General features: G+C 42.8%; 1 protein-coding gene and 1 long non-coding RNA gene across 27 annotated transcripts in view; one reads left to right on the top strand and one right to left on the bottom strand.

Moving 5' to 3' along the window:
• The window catches only part of LOC127476490 (serpin B6-like), a 40,391-nt gene extending 20,603 nt beyond the window's left edge, over positions 1–19,788 (top strand). For 5 of the 25 annotated variants that reach the window (XM_051799473.1, XM_051799463.1, XM_051799472.1 and 2 more), the window contains 5 exons: positions 975–1,092; positions 1,322–1,402; positions 17,388–17,449; positions 18,719–18,886; positions 19,318–19,788. In XM_051799473.1, coding sequence (XP_051655433.1) covers positions 975–1,092; positions 1,322–1,402; positions 17,388–17,449; positions 18,719–18,886; positions 19,318–19,725 — 837 coding nt within the window. In that variant the 3' untranslated portion in view covers positions 19,726–19,788. Of the gene's footprint in view, positions 1–974; positions 1,093–1,321; positions 1,465–2,672; positions 2,841–3,770; positions 4,276–5,322; positions 5,461–5,958; positions 6,064–6,456; positions 6,634–7,674; positions 7,813–8,879; positions 8,998–9,226; positions 9,370–10,632; positions 10,801–11,238; positions 11,851–12,708; positions 12,931–13,104; positions 13,157–14,012; positions 14,134–14,526; positions 14,704–15,741; positions 15,880–16,959; positions 17,078–17,306; positions 17,450–18,718; positions 18,887–19,317 lie in introns of those variants that run through there. The other 20 variants (XM_051799477.1, XM_051799476.1, XM_051799474.1 and 17 more) reach the window with 16 other exon arrangements.
• LOC127476493 (uncharacterized) lies at positions 4,160–20,181 on the bottom strand. Of its 2 annotated transcripts, none has more exons than XR_007906643.1 (2): positions 19,924–20,181; positions 4,160–4,372 (listed from the first exon to the last, which is right to left on the bottom strand). It is a non-coding gene; the product is annotated as an uncharacterized LOC127476493 (long non-coding RNA). The 2 variants fall into 2 exon arrangements; XR_007906644.1 differs by lacking the exon at positions 19,924–20,181 and adding an exon at positions 11,844–11,991.
• Between the last annotated feature and the right edge of the window lie 370 nt (positions 20,182–20,551).

Genomic DNA, 20,551 nt, shown 5'->3' with positions numbered 1-20,551 from the left:
CCAAATTTTCTGAGCTGGACTAGCAAAGCAGTAGATGATGCCAGAGCCTGCTATCTGAATTTGGTGGAGAATCTCATCTCAGATACCCTGAATGTTGCAAAGTAGGGTAAAATCCATCAGTCTCTCCATCTCGAGGGTTCTGTGATCCACTAACACTTTTGGCTGTGGGACACACATTTGATGTATTTCTTTTTCCTTCATTATGTGGAAATATGACCAAAGAAAAGAGTCGTTACTGCTCTTCAGCATGGGCAGTATTTTGTAGTTTTTGTCTCCTAGGTAAGTGATCCAGATAGCATTGTGAGAACAACAGAGGACTTTTAAGATTTTCCTTATCAGAAGATCTAAATAAGGATAATAGATACTGTGTTACACATGTTTCTTTCAATGCTTCCCTAGGTGCAAGAACATGTAAGGCTCTATTTTTTTTCTCTGTTTCCACTGTTCCTCAGTGTTTCTTTTATGAAGAGTGCTATTGTTTCATTTGTCTAGTAGATAAAAACTACCCAGACTCTAGTCTCAAACATTGCCTCTGTGTAATAAAGCTGTATTAAGTCAGACAGAAGGGATGATTTATCCTGTCTATGAAAGATTAATTTCTCAACTGAACTAAAAGTTTTCCATTGGTCTGGGAAGTGTAACAATTAATGTAGAGAGTAGCTTAGAAAATCATATGTTCTCTTGCTGAACCATGAAGAAAACCCCACGAAAACAGCAGCCACTTCATTTGTCAGTGAAGTTACATAGAGGTTTGTAGCACAGTAAATAAGCCATTTGACCTGAAACCATACAGGGGACAATTCCTAGTTCAAATAGTTTGTATAAATCTTATAAATGTCAGCCAGAACTTTAAGTGTTCTATGTGAAGCTGGGGGAGGAAAGTAGGCAGATTTTCTTGGTGTGTTTAAGAATCCTGCATGTCTGAATGAGAGTCAGATCTCTTGCTGCAAATCTGTTGGGCATGTCCCTGTTAGTCATTTCTAGAGTCGAGTCAGAAATCCTACCACGCTGGACTGGAACCGACTGACTTCATGAACGCTTGGGAGGATTCCAGAAAACGAATCAATGGCTGGGTAGAGGAAAGGACTGAAGGTGAGTGCTTTGCCAAGTGCCCTACTGTATTTTGTGGTGGCCATGGCTTGGGTAAAGAGCTATTTCAGGATATGAGGTTGTGAATTAAAACAACCCAACTGTTGAGCTCCTGCTCTGTGTGGAACATAATTCTCTTCTCTCTTGTGTCTTAATTGCAGAGTCGATAGTCTACTGGATAATAATTAGATATGTGTCCAACTCTTAAATGTTGTTTGTCTGTATCATAAAGGTAAAATTCAGAACCTGTTGGCAGAGGGGATTCTTGATTCCCTGACCAGACTTGTGTTGGTGAATGCCATCTATTTCAAAGGCAACTGGGAAAAGCAGTTCAACAAAGAGAGAACCACAGAAAGGCCATTTCATATTAACAAGGTATGATGTGCTGAAATGATGGGAATATGCTGTTAATCTGAAATGAACCCATAGCATTCTGAAGAAAAAACATTCAAGCAGGGTGACCTTGGTTAGGCTGTATGAACTTCCTTATGCCCCCTCCCTTTCCTATGGACACTTGCTTGGTTGAGTTTCTGTAAAGTTTCACGTAATTACTAGCAAGTTTAACACAAAGACAGGTGCAAAAACTTGTGGATGTAAGTCTTCTTCAGTCAATGCTTTTTTGCTGCATTTCTACCTGTGAAGTGATCCAAAAGAAATGGGAAAAAAATCTCCTGTTAAGACCTCTGTGTTTTACTGTCTTGCTTTTAGAAGCAGATCAGGGCTAGTGAGGAAGGCTTGGCTACTGTCATGGACAGGCCATGGCTGCCCCTCAGGATCCCCTGCACCTCTGGGTTGGCCTCTGGTGTCAGGAACAAGAACTGCTAACATGCCTTCCTTAACTCACTTGCTTCAAAGAAACATTATGCAAAACAGAAACCCTCCCGACTGACTTGGAAGTGTCCCTCCCCCAGTGGTGAAAAATATCCCAGAATGTTTGAAATGGTTAATACTGCTTTTTCAACAGGAATGTTACTGCTCACCCTATACTACCTACTGCAACAATGAGACTGAAAAGGAGGAAAATAATGATTGAAACAATAGTAGCTGTTGGTCCATGTGGAAATGGAATGAGAGAGCAGAAAATGAAAATCTCTGCCCTTCTTACTATGCTTATGACTTGTAAGAATTCAAAATAATGCTCTCACTTCCTTGGTATTTTTAGTATAATTTTAAAGTATTTAAATTCTTCTTTTTTGTAGTACTTGGAACCACATGAAGTAAAAATGAAAGTCCATATATTGAAATTACTTTTACTCGTTTAGAGCGAGGAACAGAGCCCCTGCTTCTTAGTGTCTCTGTTCAGGGCTTGTCACTAGTTCTTCAGGGAGGAAAAGGGCAAGGACACATATTTGCCATATTTCCTTAGAGGAATCTTCACCGAGATTTCTAACTTCGTAATTAAGAATTAAATCTCAGTGAATCTTAGTGATGTACAGAAGACAGAGCTGTGTCTGTACTCTGTGGTGTGTGATTAGTTCTCTTTGGTCAAATTCCCGAAACCCCTGAATAACTGGCTGCCTGCTCTGTGTTTTGAGAGCAGCACAGGAGCTCAGCACCAACTGATGACATCTGTTAACTTTTAGAACGAGACCAAACCTGTGCAGATGATGTTCAAGACAGATAGATTTAACATGACCTATATTGGAGACTTGCAGACCAAAATCCTTGAGCTGCCCTATGTTGGTAATGAACTCAGCATGATCATCCTGCTCCCTGATGCAATCCAGGATGGATCCACGGGCTTGGAAAGAGTAAGTTGTTGAGCTGAATGCAAGGACAGCCTGTATCCTTCCAGGGAAGAAAGTGTGGTATAGCACATAGACCTCAGTTTGGTTCCAGAGCTATTCTGTCGCTGATGCTCAATGCCAGCTGAAATGTCCAACAGTTCCCTGCCCCCAAAGTGAGTAGCCCACCTGGTGTCACTGCTGCTCAAGCTGGGTGCTGCCTCCTTAGGCAGAGGCTCTGGAAGAAGATCTGACCCTCCTCAGGAGCAGAGGTCAGCTGTGGTTCTGGTGAAGGCGTGGTATGGTGAGCATCATAAGTGGAGAGGGGGAATTTAGGTGGTGTCTTAGGAAGTCCTGTGGCTTCTCCTGTAGATCTTCTATTCTGAGCAGCTGGCAGATGGTCTATGGCACAGCACCTGGCAGTAGGCTCACAGGAGAGGGTAGGATCTCCTCTGTTGGAGATGGGATACAAGTTTGGAGTATTTTGTGATCTGGACAAGTTTCTTAATAAGGTTTTCTGTCACTGATGGTGAAGGGCCTTATGAGCAGACTTTTTCCTTCCCTGTCGACCTGAAGGAGGAACCCCTGGTTAAGAGACAGAAGAAGTGAGTTCAGTTGCTTTGGGACTTGGCCAGCAGCTCCTGTGCCATTGCTTCCCCTATATCAAAATGTAAAAAAACCCCAACAATCCTAACATGTTCTGTAAAAGTAAACATTACATGGAAGGGATTAATCCCTATTGTCCCTACCAAAAAAAGGCATATGGGAATGATCTTGGCTGGGGCCGTAGTCTGTAGTAAGAAGTATAACTTGCACTTTGGCTTGAGACACTCTAAAGCACTGTAAAAAAGATGCATGTTCTGTGCTATGTAAACAAACCCAGTAACCACTTCTTTTGCTTGTGTCACACTGACCCACTTCTCACTGTAACTAAATAAATGTGGGGTTTTTCTTTAGCTGGAAAGAGAACTTACGTATGAGAAGCTGATAGATTGGATCAATCCTGAAATGATGAAGTCTACAAAGCTGATGGTGTCTTTACCCAGATTTAAGCTGGAAGAAGATTATGATCTGAAACCCATTCTGAGCTGCATGGGAATGCCTGATGCATTTGACTTGGGGAAGGCAGACTTCTCGGGAATGTCATCTGGCAGTGAGCTGGTGCTCTCTGAAGTGGTTCACAAGTCCTTTGTGGAAGTCAACGAAGAAGGCACTGAAGCAGCTGCTGCCACAGCGGCAAAAATAATGTTGAAGTGCCTTGAAATCGTTCCGGATTTCACTGCTGATCATCCCTTCCTCTTCTTCATCCGGCACAACAAATCTTCCAGCATTTTGTTCTGTGGCAGGTTTTGCTCTCCCTAAAGAGTTGTCTTGGCAGGATAGGGGCCATTACACAATAAAGATTTCTCTAGAATAGGGTGACTCCTTTTGCACTAATTGCCTCTTTGAGCTGTGCCTGAACCCTCTTGTGTAGTCTTGATCTGGGGCTTGGCAAGAATAACAGAGCTGCTTAGAGCTCCACAGCAAGTGCCATGTAAAACACCTCTCTCCCTGTGCACCTGCGTGGAGGTTCTTGCTGACAGAAGTAACATCACACTTGCTCAGCAAAGGCTTCTCCTGTCCTTGACTTGACTTTTAGTGTCCATGAGGCCGAGTCGGGCACTGACAGCCTGTGAGAGAGCAGAAGTTACTTTTGCTTCTGGCAAGGCTGGAGCACCTTTTTAGCTGCACTCCCCTTTCTTCTTCCAGTCTCATCCATTTAGTGCCTTGATCCATTCCCTAGAGCTGAAAGGAGTCTTTGGCAGCCTGTTCCAGGTGTTGCTGAGCACCCTGCCTAGATGGTTTTTTTTTTTGTCTACTAACTGGAAAAGGACTTGGGCAGGAGTGGGAATGAAAGTATGTTTTTGTCCCAGATGTCCTTATGGGGTGTTTGTGGGGTGAGAACCTTAGTTTCATCACCACAGGGCTCCTGGGTTTACCTGTCTCCTGGTTCTAGTCCTTTAACAAAGAATGTAACAAAAGAGCATATGGTGCCTCTGCAATATTTGCATGACAAAGCTTTAACGTTTTTGCTATCGTTATATATTTGTCCTATTCATAGTTTCTTAAACATCATAGCTGAACTGTATAATACCAAAGCCACAGCTGAAACACCTTTCTTAGCACAGGGCTGTGTTTGTGTTTTGGAGTTGCTGTTCCTGAAATAATAAAAACCACGAGCGCTGTGGAATTCTGTTCCTTTTTTTCAACCCTAACTTATACATACCTTTTAAAATCTGTCGTACGAGGAGAACGATTCTGGACAGAGCACACCTGGGTTCTGTGTGGCTGCCCCGCCCCGCCCCTGGGTCCCCGCCCCACCGGGGCGGTGTGTCCGCGGTTGTCGCCGCTCCCGCCGGCCGGGCAGGGCTGCGGGCAAGTGAGCTCGGCTGTGCCGGGGCTCCGCAGCCTTCCGCAGGTCTCCGCCCCTACCCCCGCCCCGGGGCGTCCTCGGGCAACGGGGCGGCAACGGGAAGAGATGCGGAAATGTTTCGTCTTCGCGCAAAATCGGGGCTGTTCTCGGGCAGAGTGGGCTGGAGGCCGTCAGCTGGATGGTTTGGGTGAAAGGCTTGCTCGGCTGGTGTAAGGAAATCAAAGGCGCTTTCGGGTATTGGTTTGGCTTTGGGGGCGGGAAGGTGGCGGTGGTTTTTCTTTGCTAGAAGAGGATTGCAAAGCTGCCGGGCGGTTATCCCTCTGTCGGAGGGAGCCGACAATGATATTTTGCAATTGCTGTAGGAAGACTGTCCTGGAAATCCCCACGTTCTGGTGCAAACGCGTCCACGTAGGAGTTTGAAATGGTCTGAAAGGATGCAGGCAAATTGGACAGTTGTGCTGTAAGAAGCAGGGGGAAAGGTGCGGGAGTGAGATGTGTGGGGTGTGCTGGGCCTGGGAAGCTGAACAAGTTTAACCTGCCAATACACATGCTTCCAATTTCAAGTTAGAAGGCAAGGAATTCTTTTAAATAATGCCATTAACTGAGTCTGATATGTGGGATTGGAATATATAGTTTATGTGGGGAAAAAATATGGTATTTCAATGTGACTGGGGTGTTTTTTGCTTGTTTTTGAAAGAGAATGTTCCAGTGACAATGTTTTTTATCTTGTAGGACAAGTCATTCTGCTGACTTCTCCCAGCCCAGCTGTTTAAAACACAGTGTGCACACGTAGGAGGAAGCTGAAGGTACAGCTGAAGATCTATAGACTTAGAGAAGGTAAGAGTTTGTAATTTGGCCATTGTGATGTCTAACTTTTTGGTCTGGTGTTTGTATAAAGGCAAATTATTTTCTTTGTGAGGTCAAGAGAGCTTTCTTTCAGTGAGTTCTGAACAAAATCCTGTTGTGCCTGATCATCTCAAAAGATATAATATTACGTAGGTATGGGATTGAAATACAAAAACAGACAGTAAATCCCAAAAATAACTCAAGAGAGTTGTATGGGGTTTAAGGTGCTTGTGCCACCAAATCAGTTTTCCATTCAGGCGAAAGTTTTCCAGCCTAATGCTGACATTTGCTGGCCAGTTTATGCTGGGAAATGTGAAAGAGAGGAACAGGTTTTTTATGTTCAAATAAATTCGATCCATTCTTGTTCTGTGTTTTACCTGTCAGGTTGAAACCATGGCAAGCCTGTGTGCAGCAAATACCACTTTTGCCCTGGACCTCTTAAGAAAGCTGTGTGAGAAGAAAAGTGGTCAGAATCTATTCTTTTCCCCTTTTAGTATTTCTTCTGCTTTGTCTATGATTTTGCTGGGTTCAAAAGGTAATACTGAAGCTCAAATAACAAAGGTAGGTGAAAATAGACTTCTTGGATTAAATTTGATCAACAAATGTGTCTTACAGTGTGAGACGTGCACTTCTGCTAAACTAGGGTTGTCATTGTGGTCTGAGAGAGCAGAGATCTTCCTTTGGGGGTGTGTGTGTGTGTGTAAGGACAACCTGTTTTCATTGGTTTTATAGGGGAATCTTTGTTTAGTAGAAATTTCAAGGTTTCAAGGTTTTGTTGTGGGTGGGGGTTTTTTGATTTTTTTTCACACAGACAGATCTCCTTTCCAAATTTAATTGAGAGGTATCTGGGGTTTTATTTGTTGGTTGGATAAATCTCTAGCAATGTGTGATAGTTTCTTCTGTTTTCTTGTTTGCACTTAAGATGAGATGACACATGTTTTCAAAATGAATCCAGACACATAAAAAAAAGAAATCCCTGCTGTCTGCATGTCAAAGTGGTAACTGCACCTTGGATTAGTTTTTAGTTTTTTTTAAATCTAGCTCAGTTTGCAAATACTGCTTGGCATATGTTTAACATATGCAAATGACATCATGAAATGAACAGTCAATCATTTGTGTTATGATGTTTGCCCTTTTTGCAAAACAGAAGAGGAATATAATATCCTGTTTTGCTGCCATTTAAATCTATTAAATTTAGTCCAAAATCTTTTTTTTTTCCTACTGTTGTTATTCCAAGTCCATCTGGACACAGTCCTGAGCTGCTGGCTGTAGATGTCCCTGCTTGGGCAGGTTGTTGTACCCTGGTCTCTTGAGGTCCCTTCCCCCCTCAGGCATTCTGTGATCCTCCAGTGCTTGGCTTGATGGAAGGAAAATCAGTATTGCTGAGTCTTGGGCTCCCTAATTTATTCCTTTGACAACATCTGGGTTGTCTGGGTGCATCTTATGTGCCTTGTATGATAAACTTCAGATGGGAGGTGTGATGAAAAATCTTTTGGCTTGAAGCCACAGTGTTTAACGTAGAAGTCCTTTAAAACTCAAAGTCATTGTGCTGAAGCAGGTGTGTTTTGAGAAGGCCTGTTGAGGATGTTTGTCTTTGTGCAGGTGCTTTCTCTGAACAAAGCTGAGGATGCTCACAATGGGTATCAATCCCTTCTCTCTGAAATTAACGATCCAAACACCAAATACATCCTGAGAACTGCAAACCGGCTTTATGGGGAAAAGACATTTGAGTTTCTCTCAGTAAGTAACCATGAAATGTGTGGCATTTCTTAGTATAATGTACTTGCTACGTGTTTGGTTTGGAGGTCAAAGGCAGGCTTTGGGCTCTGCTTTCCAAATTTTCTGAGCTGGACTAGCAATGCAGTAGATGATGCCAGACCCTGCTATCTGAATTTGGTGGAGAATTTCTTTTCAGATACCCTGAATGTTGCAAAGTAGGGTAATATCCATCAGTCTCTCCATCTCGAGGGTTCTGTGATCCACTAACACTTTTGGCTGTGGGACACACGTTTGATGTATTTCTTTTTCCTTCATTATGTGGAAATATGACCAAAGAAAAGAATAGTTACTGCTCTTCAGCATGGGCAGTATTTTGTAGTTTTTGTCTCCTAGGTAAGTGATCCAGATAGCATTGTGAGAACAACAGAGGACTTTTAAGATTTTCCTTATCAGAAGATCTAAATAAGGATAATAGATAGTGTGTTAAACATGTTTCTTTCAATGCTTCCCTAGGTGCAAGAACATGTAAGGCTCTATTTTTTTCCTCTGTTTCCACTGTTCCTCAGTGTTTCTTTTATGAAGAGTGCTATTGTTTCATTTGTCTAGTAGATAAAAACTACCCGGACTCTAGTCTCAAACATTGCCTCTGTGTAATAAAGCTGTATTAAATCAGACAGAAGGGATGATTTATCCTGTCTATGAAAGATTAATTTCTCAACTGAACTAAAAGTTTTCCATTGGTCTGGGAAGTGTAACAATTATTGTAGAGAGTAGCTTAGAAAATCATATGTTCTCTTGCTGAACCATGAAGAAAACTCCACGAAAACAGCAGCCACTTCATTTGTCAGTGAAGTTACATAGAGGTTTGTAGCACAGTAAATAAGCCATTTGACCTGAAACCATACAGGGGACAATTCCCAGTTCAAGTAGTTTGTATAAATCTTATAAATGTCAGCCAGAACTTTAAGTGTTCTATGTGAAGCTGGGGGAGGAAAGTAGGCAGATTTTCTTGGTGTGTTTAAGAATCCTGCATGTCTGAATGAGAGTCAGATCTCTTGCTGCAAATCTGTTGGGCATGTCCCTGTTAGTCATTTCTAGAGTCGAGTCAGAAATCCTACCACGCTGGACTGGAACCGACTGACTTCATGAACGCTTGGGAGGATTCCAGAAAACGAATCAATGGCTGGGTAGAGGAAAGGACTGAGGGTGAGTGCTTTGCAAAGGGCCCTGTTGTATTTCCTGGTGGCCATGGCTTGGGTAAAGGGCTATTTCAGGATATAAGGTTGTGAATTAAAACAACCCAACTGTTGAGCTCCTGCTCTGTGTGGTACATAATTCTCTTCTCTCTTGTGTCTTAATTGCAGAGTCGATAGTCTCCTGGATAATAATTAGATATGTGTCCAACTCTTAAATGTTGTTTGTTTGTATCATAAAGGTAAAATTCAGAACCTGTTGGCAGAGGGGCTTCTTAATTCCCTGACCAGACTTGTGTTGGTGAATGCCATCTATTTCAAAGGCAACTGGGAAAACCAGTTTAACAAATTGGGAACCGCAGAAAGGCCATTTCATATTAACAAGGTATGATGTGCTGAAATGATGAGAATATGCTGTTAATCTGAAATGAACCCATAGCATTCTGAAGAAAAAACATTCAAGCAGGGTGACCTTGGTTAGGCTGTATGAACTTCCTTATGCCCCCTCCCTTTCCTATGGATGCTGTCTTTGTTGAGTTTCTGTAAAGTTTCATGTAATTCCTAGAAAGTTTAATCTAACAAGTATTTCTTTCATTCTCTCTCTCCTTTTTTTCCTTTAACCCTTCTTTGTTTGAGAAAGTTACCCCTCTACGTAATGACAGGACTTAGAACTGATGAGGAGAGAACACTTGAGCAACGTTGTCAGGTTATTTCAGTGTCATGAACAATTTCACAGGATTAGTGAACTTGCTTATTTCAGCCTTAAACTGGAGTTGATCAGAAAAATATTTTTCTTTAGGTTTTAGGCAGAAAAGAGCACTTCTACTCCTCCAGAAATTTGTATATCTAAGTCGCCTTCACTCAGTAGTTTTTGCTGCATTTCTACCAATGAACTGATCCAAAAGAAATGGGAGAAAAATCTCCTGTGAAGGCCTCCGTGTTATACTGTCTTGCTTTTAGAAGCAGATCAGGGCTAGTGAGGAAGGCTTGGCTACTGTCATGAACAGGCCATGGCTGCCCCTCAGGACCCCCTGCACCTCTGGGTTGGCCTCCAGTGTCAGGAACAAGAACTGCTAACATGCCTTCCTTAACTCACCTGCTTGAAAGAAACATTCTGCAGAACAGAGAAGCCCTCCTGGCAGACTTGGAAGTGTCCCTCCCTCAGTGGTGAAAAATATCCCAGAATGTTTGAAATGGTTAATACCAGTCTTTCAACAGGGAATGTTACTGCTCACCCCATACTACCTACTGCAGCCCTTCAGAGAGTGCTGGACTGACTTGGTTTTGGGGACCTTGCCCTCTCACTGTTGAAATGTGTTGAAAAAGCTGGCAGAGTATCCAGAGACACAATTCTGTTTTCTCGTCTTTGGACCAATGCAAAGCTAGGGCCAGGTTTCAAGATGTAACACCAACAGGATGTACTGCTGGTGAATAATCTGCCTTTGGATTTGTGATGGAATATTGTGCAGTGCTACTGTGTATCGATGGGGTTTATCTCTTGCTTTAGCAAAGGCCGCGGTGGGGCTGTACTCCATGGTGTGTGATTAGTTCTCTTTGGTTAAATTCTCAAAAGCCCTGAGTAACTGGCTGCCTGCTCTGTGTTTTGAGAGTAGCTCAGCACTAACTGTTGACATCTCTATATTTTTAGAACAAGACCAAGCCTGTGCAGATGATGTTCAAGACAGATAGATTTAACATGACCTATATTGGAGACTTGCAGACCAAAATCCTTGAGCTGCCCTATGTTGGTAATGAACTCAGCATGATCATCCTGCTCCCTGATGCAATCCAGGATGGATCCACGGGCTTGGAAAGAGTAAGTTGTTGAGCTGAACGCAAAGACAGTCTGTATCCTTCCAGGAAAGGAAGTCTAGTACAGCACCTAGACAGGAAAGGGTAGGATCTCTCCTGTTGTGGAGATGGAATAAAAGTTTGGGCTATTTTGTGCTCTGGCAAGGAGTTTATTAATAAGGTTTTCTAACGCTGACTGTGAAGGGCCTTGTGAGCAGACTTTTTCATCATCCTGTCACCATAAGGACAAACCTTTGGTTAAGACAGAAGAACTGGTGTCCGTTTCTTTGGGACTTTGTCAGCAGTTCTGTGCCTTTGTTTCTCATATGTAAGAATTTAAAAAAAAAACCAACAAAACATGTTATGTACTATGTAAACAAACACAGTAGTTGCTACTTTTGGCCATGTAACATTGACTTTCTTCTCATATTAATTACGTTAATTTGGGATTTATTTTTTTTAGCTGGAAAGAGAACTTACATATGAGAAACTGATAGATTGGATCAGTCCTGAAATGATGAGGTCTACAAAGGTGAGTGTGTCTTTACCCAGATTTAAACTGGAAGAAGATTATGATCTGAAACCCATTCTAAGCTTCATGGGAATGCCTGATGCATTTGACTTGGGGAAGGCAGACTTCTCGGGAATGTCATCTGGCAATGAGCTGGTGCTCTCTGAAGTGGTTCACAAGTCCTTTGTGGAAGTCAACGAAGAAGGCACTGAAGCAGCTGCTGCCACAGCTGGACAGATCGTGGGTGGCTCTGCAATGATCATTCCGAATTTCACTGCTGATCATCCCTTCCTCTTCTTCATCCGGCACAACAAATCTTCCAGCATTTTGTTCTGTGGCAGGTTTTGCTCTCCCTAAAGAGGAGTTGTCTTGGCAGGAGAGGGACCATTACACAATAAAGATTTCTCTAGAATAGGGTGACTCCTTTTGCACTAATTGCCTCTTTGAGCTGTGCCTGAACCCTCTTGTGTGGTCTTGATCTGGGGCTTGGCAAGAATAACAGAGCTGCTTAGAAATCGACAGGAAGCGCTGTGTAAAACACCTCTCTCCCTGTGCACCTGTGTGGAGGTTCTTGCTGACAGAAGTAACATCCCACTTGCTCAGCAAAGGCTTCTCCTGTCCTTGACTTGACTTTTAGTGTCCATGAGGCTGAGTCGGGCACTGACAGCCCATGAGAGAGCAGAAGTTACTTTTGCTTCTGGCAAGGCTGGAGCACCTTTTTAGCTGCACTCCCCTTTCTTCTTCCAGTCTCATCCATTTAGTGCCTTGATCCATTCCCTACAACTGAAAGGAGTCTTTGGCAGCCTGTTCCAGGTGTTGCTGAGCACCCTGCCTAGAGGGGTTTTTTTTTTGTCTACTAACTGGACAAGGACTTAATAGGAATGGAAATGAAAGTATTTTTTGTCCCAGATGTCCTTATGGGGTGTTTGTGGAGTGAGAACCTTTGTTTCATCACCACAGGACTCCTGGGTTTACCTGTCTCCTGGTTCTAGTCCTTTAACAAAGAATGTAAGAAAAGAGCATATGGTGCCTCTGCAATATTTGAATGACAAAGCTTTAACGTTTTTGCTATCGTTATATATTTATCCTATTCGTAGTTACTTAAACATCATAGCTGAACCGTATAATGCCAAAGCCACCGCCGAAACACCTTTCTTAGCAGAGGGCTGTGTTTGTGTTTTGGAGTTCCTGTTCCTGAAATAATAAAAACCCACGAGCGCTGTGGGACTCTGTTCCTTTTTTTCAACCCTAACTTATACATACCTTTTAAAATCTGTCGTACGAGGAGAACGATTCTGGACAGAGCACACCTGGGTTCTGTGTGGCTGCCCCGCCCCGCCCCTGGGTCCCCGCCCCACCCGGGCGGTGTGTCCGCGGTTGTCGCCGCTCCCGCCGGCCGGGCAGGGCTGCGGGCAGGTGAGCTCGGCTGTGCCGGGGCTCCGCAGCCTTCCGCAGGTCTCCGCCCCTACCCCCGCCCCGGGGCGTCCTCGGGCAACGGGGCGGTAACGGGAAGAGATGCGGAAATGTTTCGTCTTCGCGCAAAATCGGGGCGGTTCTCGGGCAGGGTGGGCTGGAGGCCGTCAGCTGGATGGTTTGGGTGAAAGGCTTGCTCGGCTGGTGTAAGGAAATCAAAGGCGCTTTCGGGTATTGGTTTGGCTTTGGGGGCGGGAAGGTGGCGGTGGTTTTTCTTTGCTAGCAGAAGATGGCAAAGCTGCCGGGCGGTTATCCCTCTGTCGGAGGGAGCCGACAGAGATATTTTGCAATTGCTGTAGGAAGACTGTCCTGGAAATCCCCACGTTGTGGTGCAAACGCGTCCACGTAGGAGTTTGAAATGGTCTGAAAGGATGCAGGCAAATTGGACAGTTGTGCTGTAAGAAGCAGGGGGAAAGGTGCGGGAGTGAGATGTGTGGGGTGTGCTGGGCCTGGGAAGCTGAACAACTTTAACCTGCAGACCTGCCAATAGACATGCAAGCCCTGTGGAAACTTTTTAGGAAATAAGTGCTTGCTGCTGTCACTATTCCTGTGTGCTTTGTCCTGGAGGTCAAAAAACTTTATTGCTAGCAATCTGCAGGTATTGGGATATTAGGAAAATTCCGGTTTTCACTGTAGCTAACGTGAACACTGTGTCTCCTACTTACGCTATAAAGTACTTAAGTTACATGTTTCAGACAGAGTTGGAGGATTCTTTCCCTCTAAGCTTGCTTGGTTTCTTTGTTTGGTTAGCGTTTTTTTTCAGTTATGGGAGAAGAGAAACAGGAGAAAATTGCTACTGCTTATAGTGAAGCTCCTAGCAAGAAATTTTCTTGGGTGGAAAACCACGTATGCAGAAACTTGCACTTTTCACCTAGTTATCTGAGATAATGAATCAGTAGTATGAATAAGGTGTTGGCTTTGTATTTTTTGGCAACGTATAAACAGTATGCCCTACCTTAAAGGAAGAACAAAACATGGAGACATTTACTACCAGCTGCTGTCTTATGATTCATGATACCTATCTGTGGTTAACTCAGTGTTCTAGTATTTATCGCTCTTTTTATAGGTGTGTGGTTTAATCTGAAGTTAACTACCTACAGAGATGAGGATGAGAGGCACTAAGATTTTATTGTGTGTGTTTCCATGTTGTAGGCAATAAAATGGAACTGAAATGGACTTTGATTTTTTCTTTATATTACAGTAGGAAATTGCTGTAATCTGTCATGCTAATGAAAATAGTTTTTTTTTCTTTCCTTTTTTATCTTGTAGGACAAGTCATTCTGCTGACTTCTCCCAGCCCAGCTGTTTAAAACACAGTGTGCACACGTAGGAGGAAGCTGAAGGTACAGCTGAAGATCTGTAGACTTAGAGAAGGTAAGAGTTTGTAATTTGGCCATTGTGATGTCTAACTTTTTGGTCTGGTGTTTGTATAAAGGCAAATTATTTTCTTTGTGAGGTCAAGAGAGCTTTCTTTCATTGAGTTCTGAACAAAATCCTGTTGTGCCTGATCATCTCAAAAGATGTAATAATACGTAGGTATGGGATTGAAATACAAAAGCAGACAGTAAATCCCTAAAATAACTCAAGAGAGTTGTATGGGGTTTAAGGTGCTTGTGCCACCAAATCAGTTTTCCATTCAGGCGATAGTTTTCCAGCCTAATGCTGACATTTGCTGGCCAGTTTATGCTGGGAAATGTGAAAGAGAGAATCAGTTTTTTTGTGTTCAAATAAATTCGATCCATTTTTGTTCTGTGTTTTATTTGCCAGGTTGAAACCATGGAAAGCCTGTGTGCAGCAAATACCACTTTTGCCCTGGACCTCTTAAGAAAGCTGTGTGAGAAGAAAAGTGGTCAGAATCTATTCTTTTCCCCTTTTAGTATTTCTTCTGCTTTGTCTATGATTTTGCTGGGTTCAAAAGGTAACACTGAAGCCCAGATAAGCAAGGTAAGTGAAAATAGACTTCTTGGATTGAATGTGATCAACAAATGTGTCTTATAGTCTGTGACGTGCACTTCTGCTTAACTTGGGTTGTCATCGTGGTCTGAGAGAGCAGAGATTTTCCTTTGGGAGGGGTGTGTGTGTGTGCACGGACAACCTGTTTTCATTGGTTTTATAGGGGCATCTTTGTTCAGTAGAAATTTCAAGGTTTCAAGGTTTTGTTGTGGGTGAGTTTTTTTGATTTTTTTTTTCACACGGACAGATCTCCTTTCCAAATTTAATTGAGAGGTATCTGGGGTTAGATTTGTTGGTTGGATGAATCTCTAGCAATGTGTAATAGTTTCTTCTGTTTTCTTGTTTGCACTTAAGATGAGATGACACATGTTTTCAAAATGAATCCAGGCACATAAAAAAAAGAAATCCCTGCTGCCTGCATGTCAAAGTGGTAACTGCACCTTGGTTTAGTTTTTAGGTTTTTTTTAAATCTAGCTCAGTTTGCAAATACTGCTTGGCATATGTTTAACATATGGAAATGACAGCATGAAATGAACAGTCAGTCGTTTGTGTTATGATGTTTGCCCTTTTTGCAAAACGGAAGAGGAATATAATATCCTGTTTTGCTACCATTTAAATCTATTAAATTGACTCCAAAATCTTTTTTTTTTTCCTACTGTTGTTATTCCAAGTCCATCTGGACACAGTCCTGAGCTGCTGGCTGTAGATGTCCCTGCTTGGGCAGGTTGTCATACCCTGGTCTCTTGAGGTCCCTTCCCCCCTCAGCCATTCTGTGATCCTCCAGTGCTTGGCTTGATGGAAGGAAAATCAGTATTGCTGAGTCTTGGGCTCCCTAATTTATTCCTTTGGCAACATCTGGGTTGTCTGGGTGCATCTTATGTGCCTTGTATGATAAGCTGCAGATGGGATGAAAAATCTTTTGGCTTGAAGCCACAGTGTTTAACGTAGAAGTCCTTTAAAACTCAAAGTCATTGTGCTGAAGCAGGTGTGTTTCGAGAAGGCCTGTTGAGGATGTTTGTGTTTGTGCAGGTGCTTTCTCTGAACAAAGCTGAGGATGCTCACAATGGGTATCAATCCCTTCTCTCTGAAATTAACAATCCAAACACCAAATACATCTTGAGAACTGCAAACCGGCTTTATGGGGAAAAGACGTTTGAGTTTCTCTCAGTAAGTAACCATGAAATGTGTGGCATTTCTTAGTATAATGTACTTGCTACGTGTTTGGTTTGGAGGTCAAAGGCAGGCTTTGGGCTCTGCTTTCCAAATTTTCTGAGCTGAGGACTAGCAATGCAGTAGATGATGCCAGAGTTTGTTGTCAGAATTTGGTGGAGAATCTCTTTTCAGATACCCTGAATGTTGCAAAGTAGGGTAAAATCCATCAGTCTCTCCATCTCGAGGGTTCTGTGATCCACTACCACTTTTGGCTGTGGGACACACGTTTGATGTATTTCTTTTTCCTTCATTGTGTGGAAATATGACCAAAAAAAAGGATTGTTACTGCTCTTCAGCATGGGCAGTATTTTGTAGTTTTTGTCTCCTAGGTAAGTGATCCTGATAGCATTGTGAGAACAACAGAGGACTTTTAAGATTTTCCTTATCAGAAGATCTAAATAAGGATAATAGATACTGTGTTATACATGTTTCTTTCAATGCTTCCCTAGGTGCAAGAACATGTAAGGCTCTATTTTTTTTTTCCTCTGGGTGTCATTTCCAGTGTTTCTTTTATGAAGAGTGCTATTGTTTCATTTGTCTAGTAGATGAAAACTACCCGGACTCTAGTCTCAAACATTGCCTCTGTGTAATAAAGCTATAAGTATATTAAGTCAGACAGAAGGGATGATTTATCCTGTCTATGAAAGATTAATTTCTCAACTGAACTAAAAGTTTTCCATTAGTCTGGGAAGTGTAACAATTAAATTTATGTAGAGAGTAGCTTAGAAAATCATATGTTCTCTTGCTGAACCATGAAGAAAACTCCACGAAAACAGCAGCCACTTCATTTGTCAGTGAAGTTACATAGAGGTTTGTAGCACAGTAAATAAGCCATTTGACCTGAAACCATACAGGGGACAATTCCTAGTTCAAGTAGTTTGTATAAATCTTATAAATGTCAGCCAGAACTTTAAGTGTTCTATGTGAAGCTGGGGGAGGAAAGTAGGCAGATTTTCTTGGTGTGTTTAAGAATCCTGCATGTCTGAATGAGAGTCAGATCTCTTGCTGCAAATCTGTTGGGCATGTCCCTGTTAGTCATTTCTAGAGTCGAGTCAGAAATCCTACCACGCTGGACTGGAACCGACTGACTTCATGAACGCTTGGGAGGATTCCAGAAAACGAATCAATGGCTGGGTAGAGGAAAGGACTGAAGGTGAGTGCTTTGCCAAGTGCCCTGCTGTATTTCCTGGTGGCCATGGCTTGGGTAAAGAGCTATTTCAGGATATGAGGTTGTGAATTAAAACAAGCCAACTGTTGAGCTCCTGCTCTGTGTGGTACATAATTCTCTTCTCTCTTGTGTCTTAATTGCAGAGTTGATAGTGTACTGGATAATAATTAGATATGTGTCCAACTCTTAAATGTTGTTTGTTTGTATCATAAAGGTAAAATTCAGAACCTGTTGGCAGAGGGGCTTCTTAATTCCCTGACCAGACTTGTGTTGGTGAATGCCATTTATTTCAAAGGCAACTGGGAAAACCAGTTCAACAAATTGGGAACCGCAGAAAGGCCATTTCATATTAACAAGGTATGATGTGCTGAAATGATGGGAATATGCTGTTAATCTGAAATGAACCCATAGCATTCTGAAGAAAAAACATTCAAGCAGGGTGACCTTGGTTAGGCTGTATGAACTTCCTTATGCCCCCTCCCTTTCCTATGGATGCTGTCTTTGTTGAGTTTCTGTAAAGTTTCACAGAATAACTAGAAAGTTTAATCTAACAAGTATTTCTTTCATTCTCTCTCTCCTTTTTTTCCTTTAACCCTTCTTTGTTTGAGAAAGTTACCCCTCTACGTAATGACAGGACTTAGAACTGATGAGGAGAGAACATTTGAGCAACGTTGTCAGGTTATTTCAGTGTCATGAACAATTTCACAGGATTAGTGAACTTGCTTATTTCAGCCTTAAACTGGAGTTGATCAGAAAAATATTTTTCTTTAGGTTTTAGGCAGAAAAGAGCACTTCTACTCCTCCAGAAATTTGTATATCTAAGTCGCCTTCACTCAGTGGTTTTTGCTGCATTTCTACCAATGAACTGATCCAAAAGAAATGGGAGTAAAATGTCCTGTGAAGACCTCCGTGTTATACTGTCTTGCTTTTAGAAGCAGATCAGGGCTAGTGAGGAAGGCTTGGCTACTGTCATGAACAGGCCATGGCTGCCCCTCAGGATCCCCTGCACCTCTGGGTTGGCCTCCAATGTCAGGAACAAGAACTGCTAACATGCCTTCCTTAACTCACCTGCTTGAAAGAAACATTCTGCAGAACAGAAGCCCTTCTGGCTGACTTGGAAGTGTCCCTCCCCCAGTGGTGAAAAATATCCCAGAATGTTTGAAATGGTTAATACCAGTCTTTCAACAGGGAATGTTACTGCTCACCCCATACTACCTACTGCAGCCCTTCAGAGAGTGCTGGACTGACTTGGTTTTGGGGACCTTGCCCTCTCACTGTTGAAATGTGTTGAAAAAGCTGGCAGAGTATCCAGAGACACAATTCTGTTTTCTCGTCTTTGGACCAAGGCTAAGCTAGGGCCAGGTTTCAAGATGTAACACCAATAGGATGTACTGCTGGTGAATAATCTGCCTTTGGAATTGTGATGGAATATTGTGCAGTGCTACTGTGTATCGATGGGGTTTATCTCTTGCTTTAGCAAAGGCCACGGTGGGGCTGTACTCCATGGTGTGTGATTAGTTCTCTTTGGTTAAATTCTCAAAAGCCCTGAGTAACTGGCTGCCTGCTCTGTGTTTTGAGAGCAGCACAGTAGCTCAGCACTAACTGATGACATCTCTTAACTTTTAGAACGAGACCAAGCCTGTGCAGATGATGTTCCAGACAGACATATTTAACATGACCTATATTGGAAACTTGCAGACCAAAATCCTTGAGCTGCCCTATGCTGGTAATGAACTCAGCATGATCATCCTGCTCCCTGATGCAATCCAGGATGGATCCACGGGCTTGGAAAGAGTAAGTTGTTGAGCTGAACACAAAGACAGTCTGTATCCTTCCAGGAAAGGAAGTCTGGTACAGCACCTAGACAGGAAAGGGTAGGATCTCCTGTTGTGGAGATGGAATAAAAGTTTGGGCTATTTTGTGCTCTGGCAAGGAGTTTATTAATAAGGTTTTCTAACGCTGACTGTGAAGGGCCTTGTGAGCAGACTTTTTCATCATCCTGTCACCATAAGGACGAACCTTTGGTTAAAGAAGAACTGGGATCCGTTTCTTTGGGATTTTGTCAGCAGTTCTGTGCCTTTGTTTCTCATATGGAGGAATGTAAAAAAACCCCAACAAAACATGTTATGTACTATGTAAACAAACACAGTAGTTGCTACTTTTGGCCATGTAACATTGACTTTCTTCTCATTTTAATTACGTACATTTGGGATTTTTTTTTTTAGCTGGAAAGAGAACTTACATATGAGAAGCTGAGAGACTGGATCAGTCCTGAAATGATGGGCTCTACAGAGGTGAGGGTGTCTTTACCCAGATTTAAACTGGAAGAAGATTATGATCTGAAACCCATTCTGAGCTGCATGGGAATGCCTGATGCATTTGACTCAGGGAAGGCAGACTTCTCGGGAATGTCATCTGGCAATGAGCTGGTGCTCTCTGAAGTGGTTCACAAGTCCTTTGTGGAAGTCAACGAAGAAGGCACTGAAGCAGCTGCTGCCACAGCAGCAGTAATGATGTTCGCGACCAGTGTAAGGATCGTTCCGGATTTCACTGCTGATCATCCCTTCCTCTTCTTCATCCGGCACAACAAATCTTCCAGCATTTTGTTCTGTGGCAGGTTTTGCTCTCCCTAAAGAGGAGATGTCTTGGCAGGATAGGGGCCATTACACAATAAAGATTTCTCTTGAATAGCATGACTCCTTTTGCACTAATTGCCTCTGAGCTGTGCCTGAACCCTCTTGTGTGGTCTTGATCTGGGGCTTGGCAAGAATAACAGAGCTGCTTAGAGCTCCACAGCAAGTGCCATGTAAAACACCTCTCTCCCTGTGCACCTGTGTGGAGGTTCTTGCTGACAGAAGTAACATCCCACTTGCTCAGCAAAGGCTTCTCCTGTCCTTGACTTGACTTTTAGTGTCCATGAGGCTGAGTCGGGCACTGACAGCCTGTGAGAGAGCAGAAGTTACTTTTGCTTCTGACAAGGCTGGAGCACCTTTTTAGCTGCACTCCCCTTTCTTCTTCCAGTCTGATCCATTTAGTGCCTTGATCCATTCCCTAGAGCTGAAAGGAGTCTTTGGCAGCCTGTTCCAGGTGTTGCTGACCACCCTGCCTAGATGGGTTTTTTTTGTCTACTAACTGGACAAGGACTTAATAGGAATGGGAATGAAAGTATGTTTTTGTCTGAGATGTCCTTATGGGGTGTTTGTGGGTTGAGAACCTTTGTTTCATCACCATAGGACACCTGGGTTTATTACCTGTCTCCTGGTTCTAGTCCTTTAACAAAGAATGTGGTTTAATGGTATAATACCAACGATAGATCTGCAACAGTTTCCTGACACAGGGCTGTGTTTTGAGCTTTCTGTTCCCGAAATAATAAAAGCACTGTAGGAGTCTGTTCCTTTTTTTAACCATAAATTTTGCATTTTTAAAAATCAGTTTTATGAATTAAAAAAACCACAGTTT

This window comes from Manacus candei, unplaced genomic scaffold, assembly GCF_025592945.1.
Source record: "Manacus candei isolate 608988 ecotype Guabito, Panama unplaced genomic scaffold, ASM2559294v1 h1tg000049l, whole genome shotgun sequence".
NCBI classification, from domain to species: domain Eukaryota; kingdom Metazoa; phylum Chordata; class Aves; order Passeriformes; family Pipridae; genus Manacus; species Manacus candei.
The sequence above is the reverse complement of the archived record's forward strand: the minus strand, read 5'-3'. Positions and strand labels throughout refer to the sequence as shown.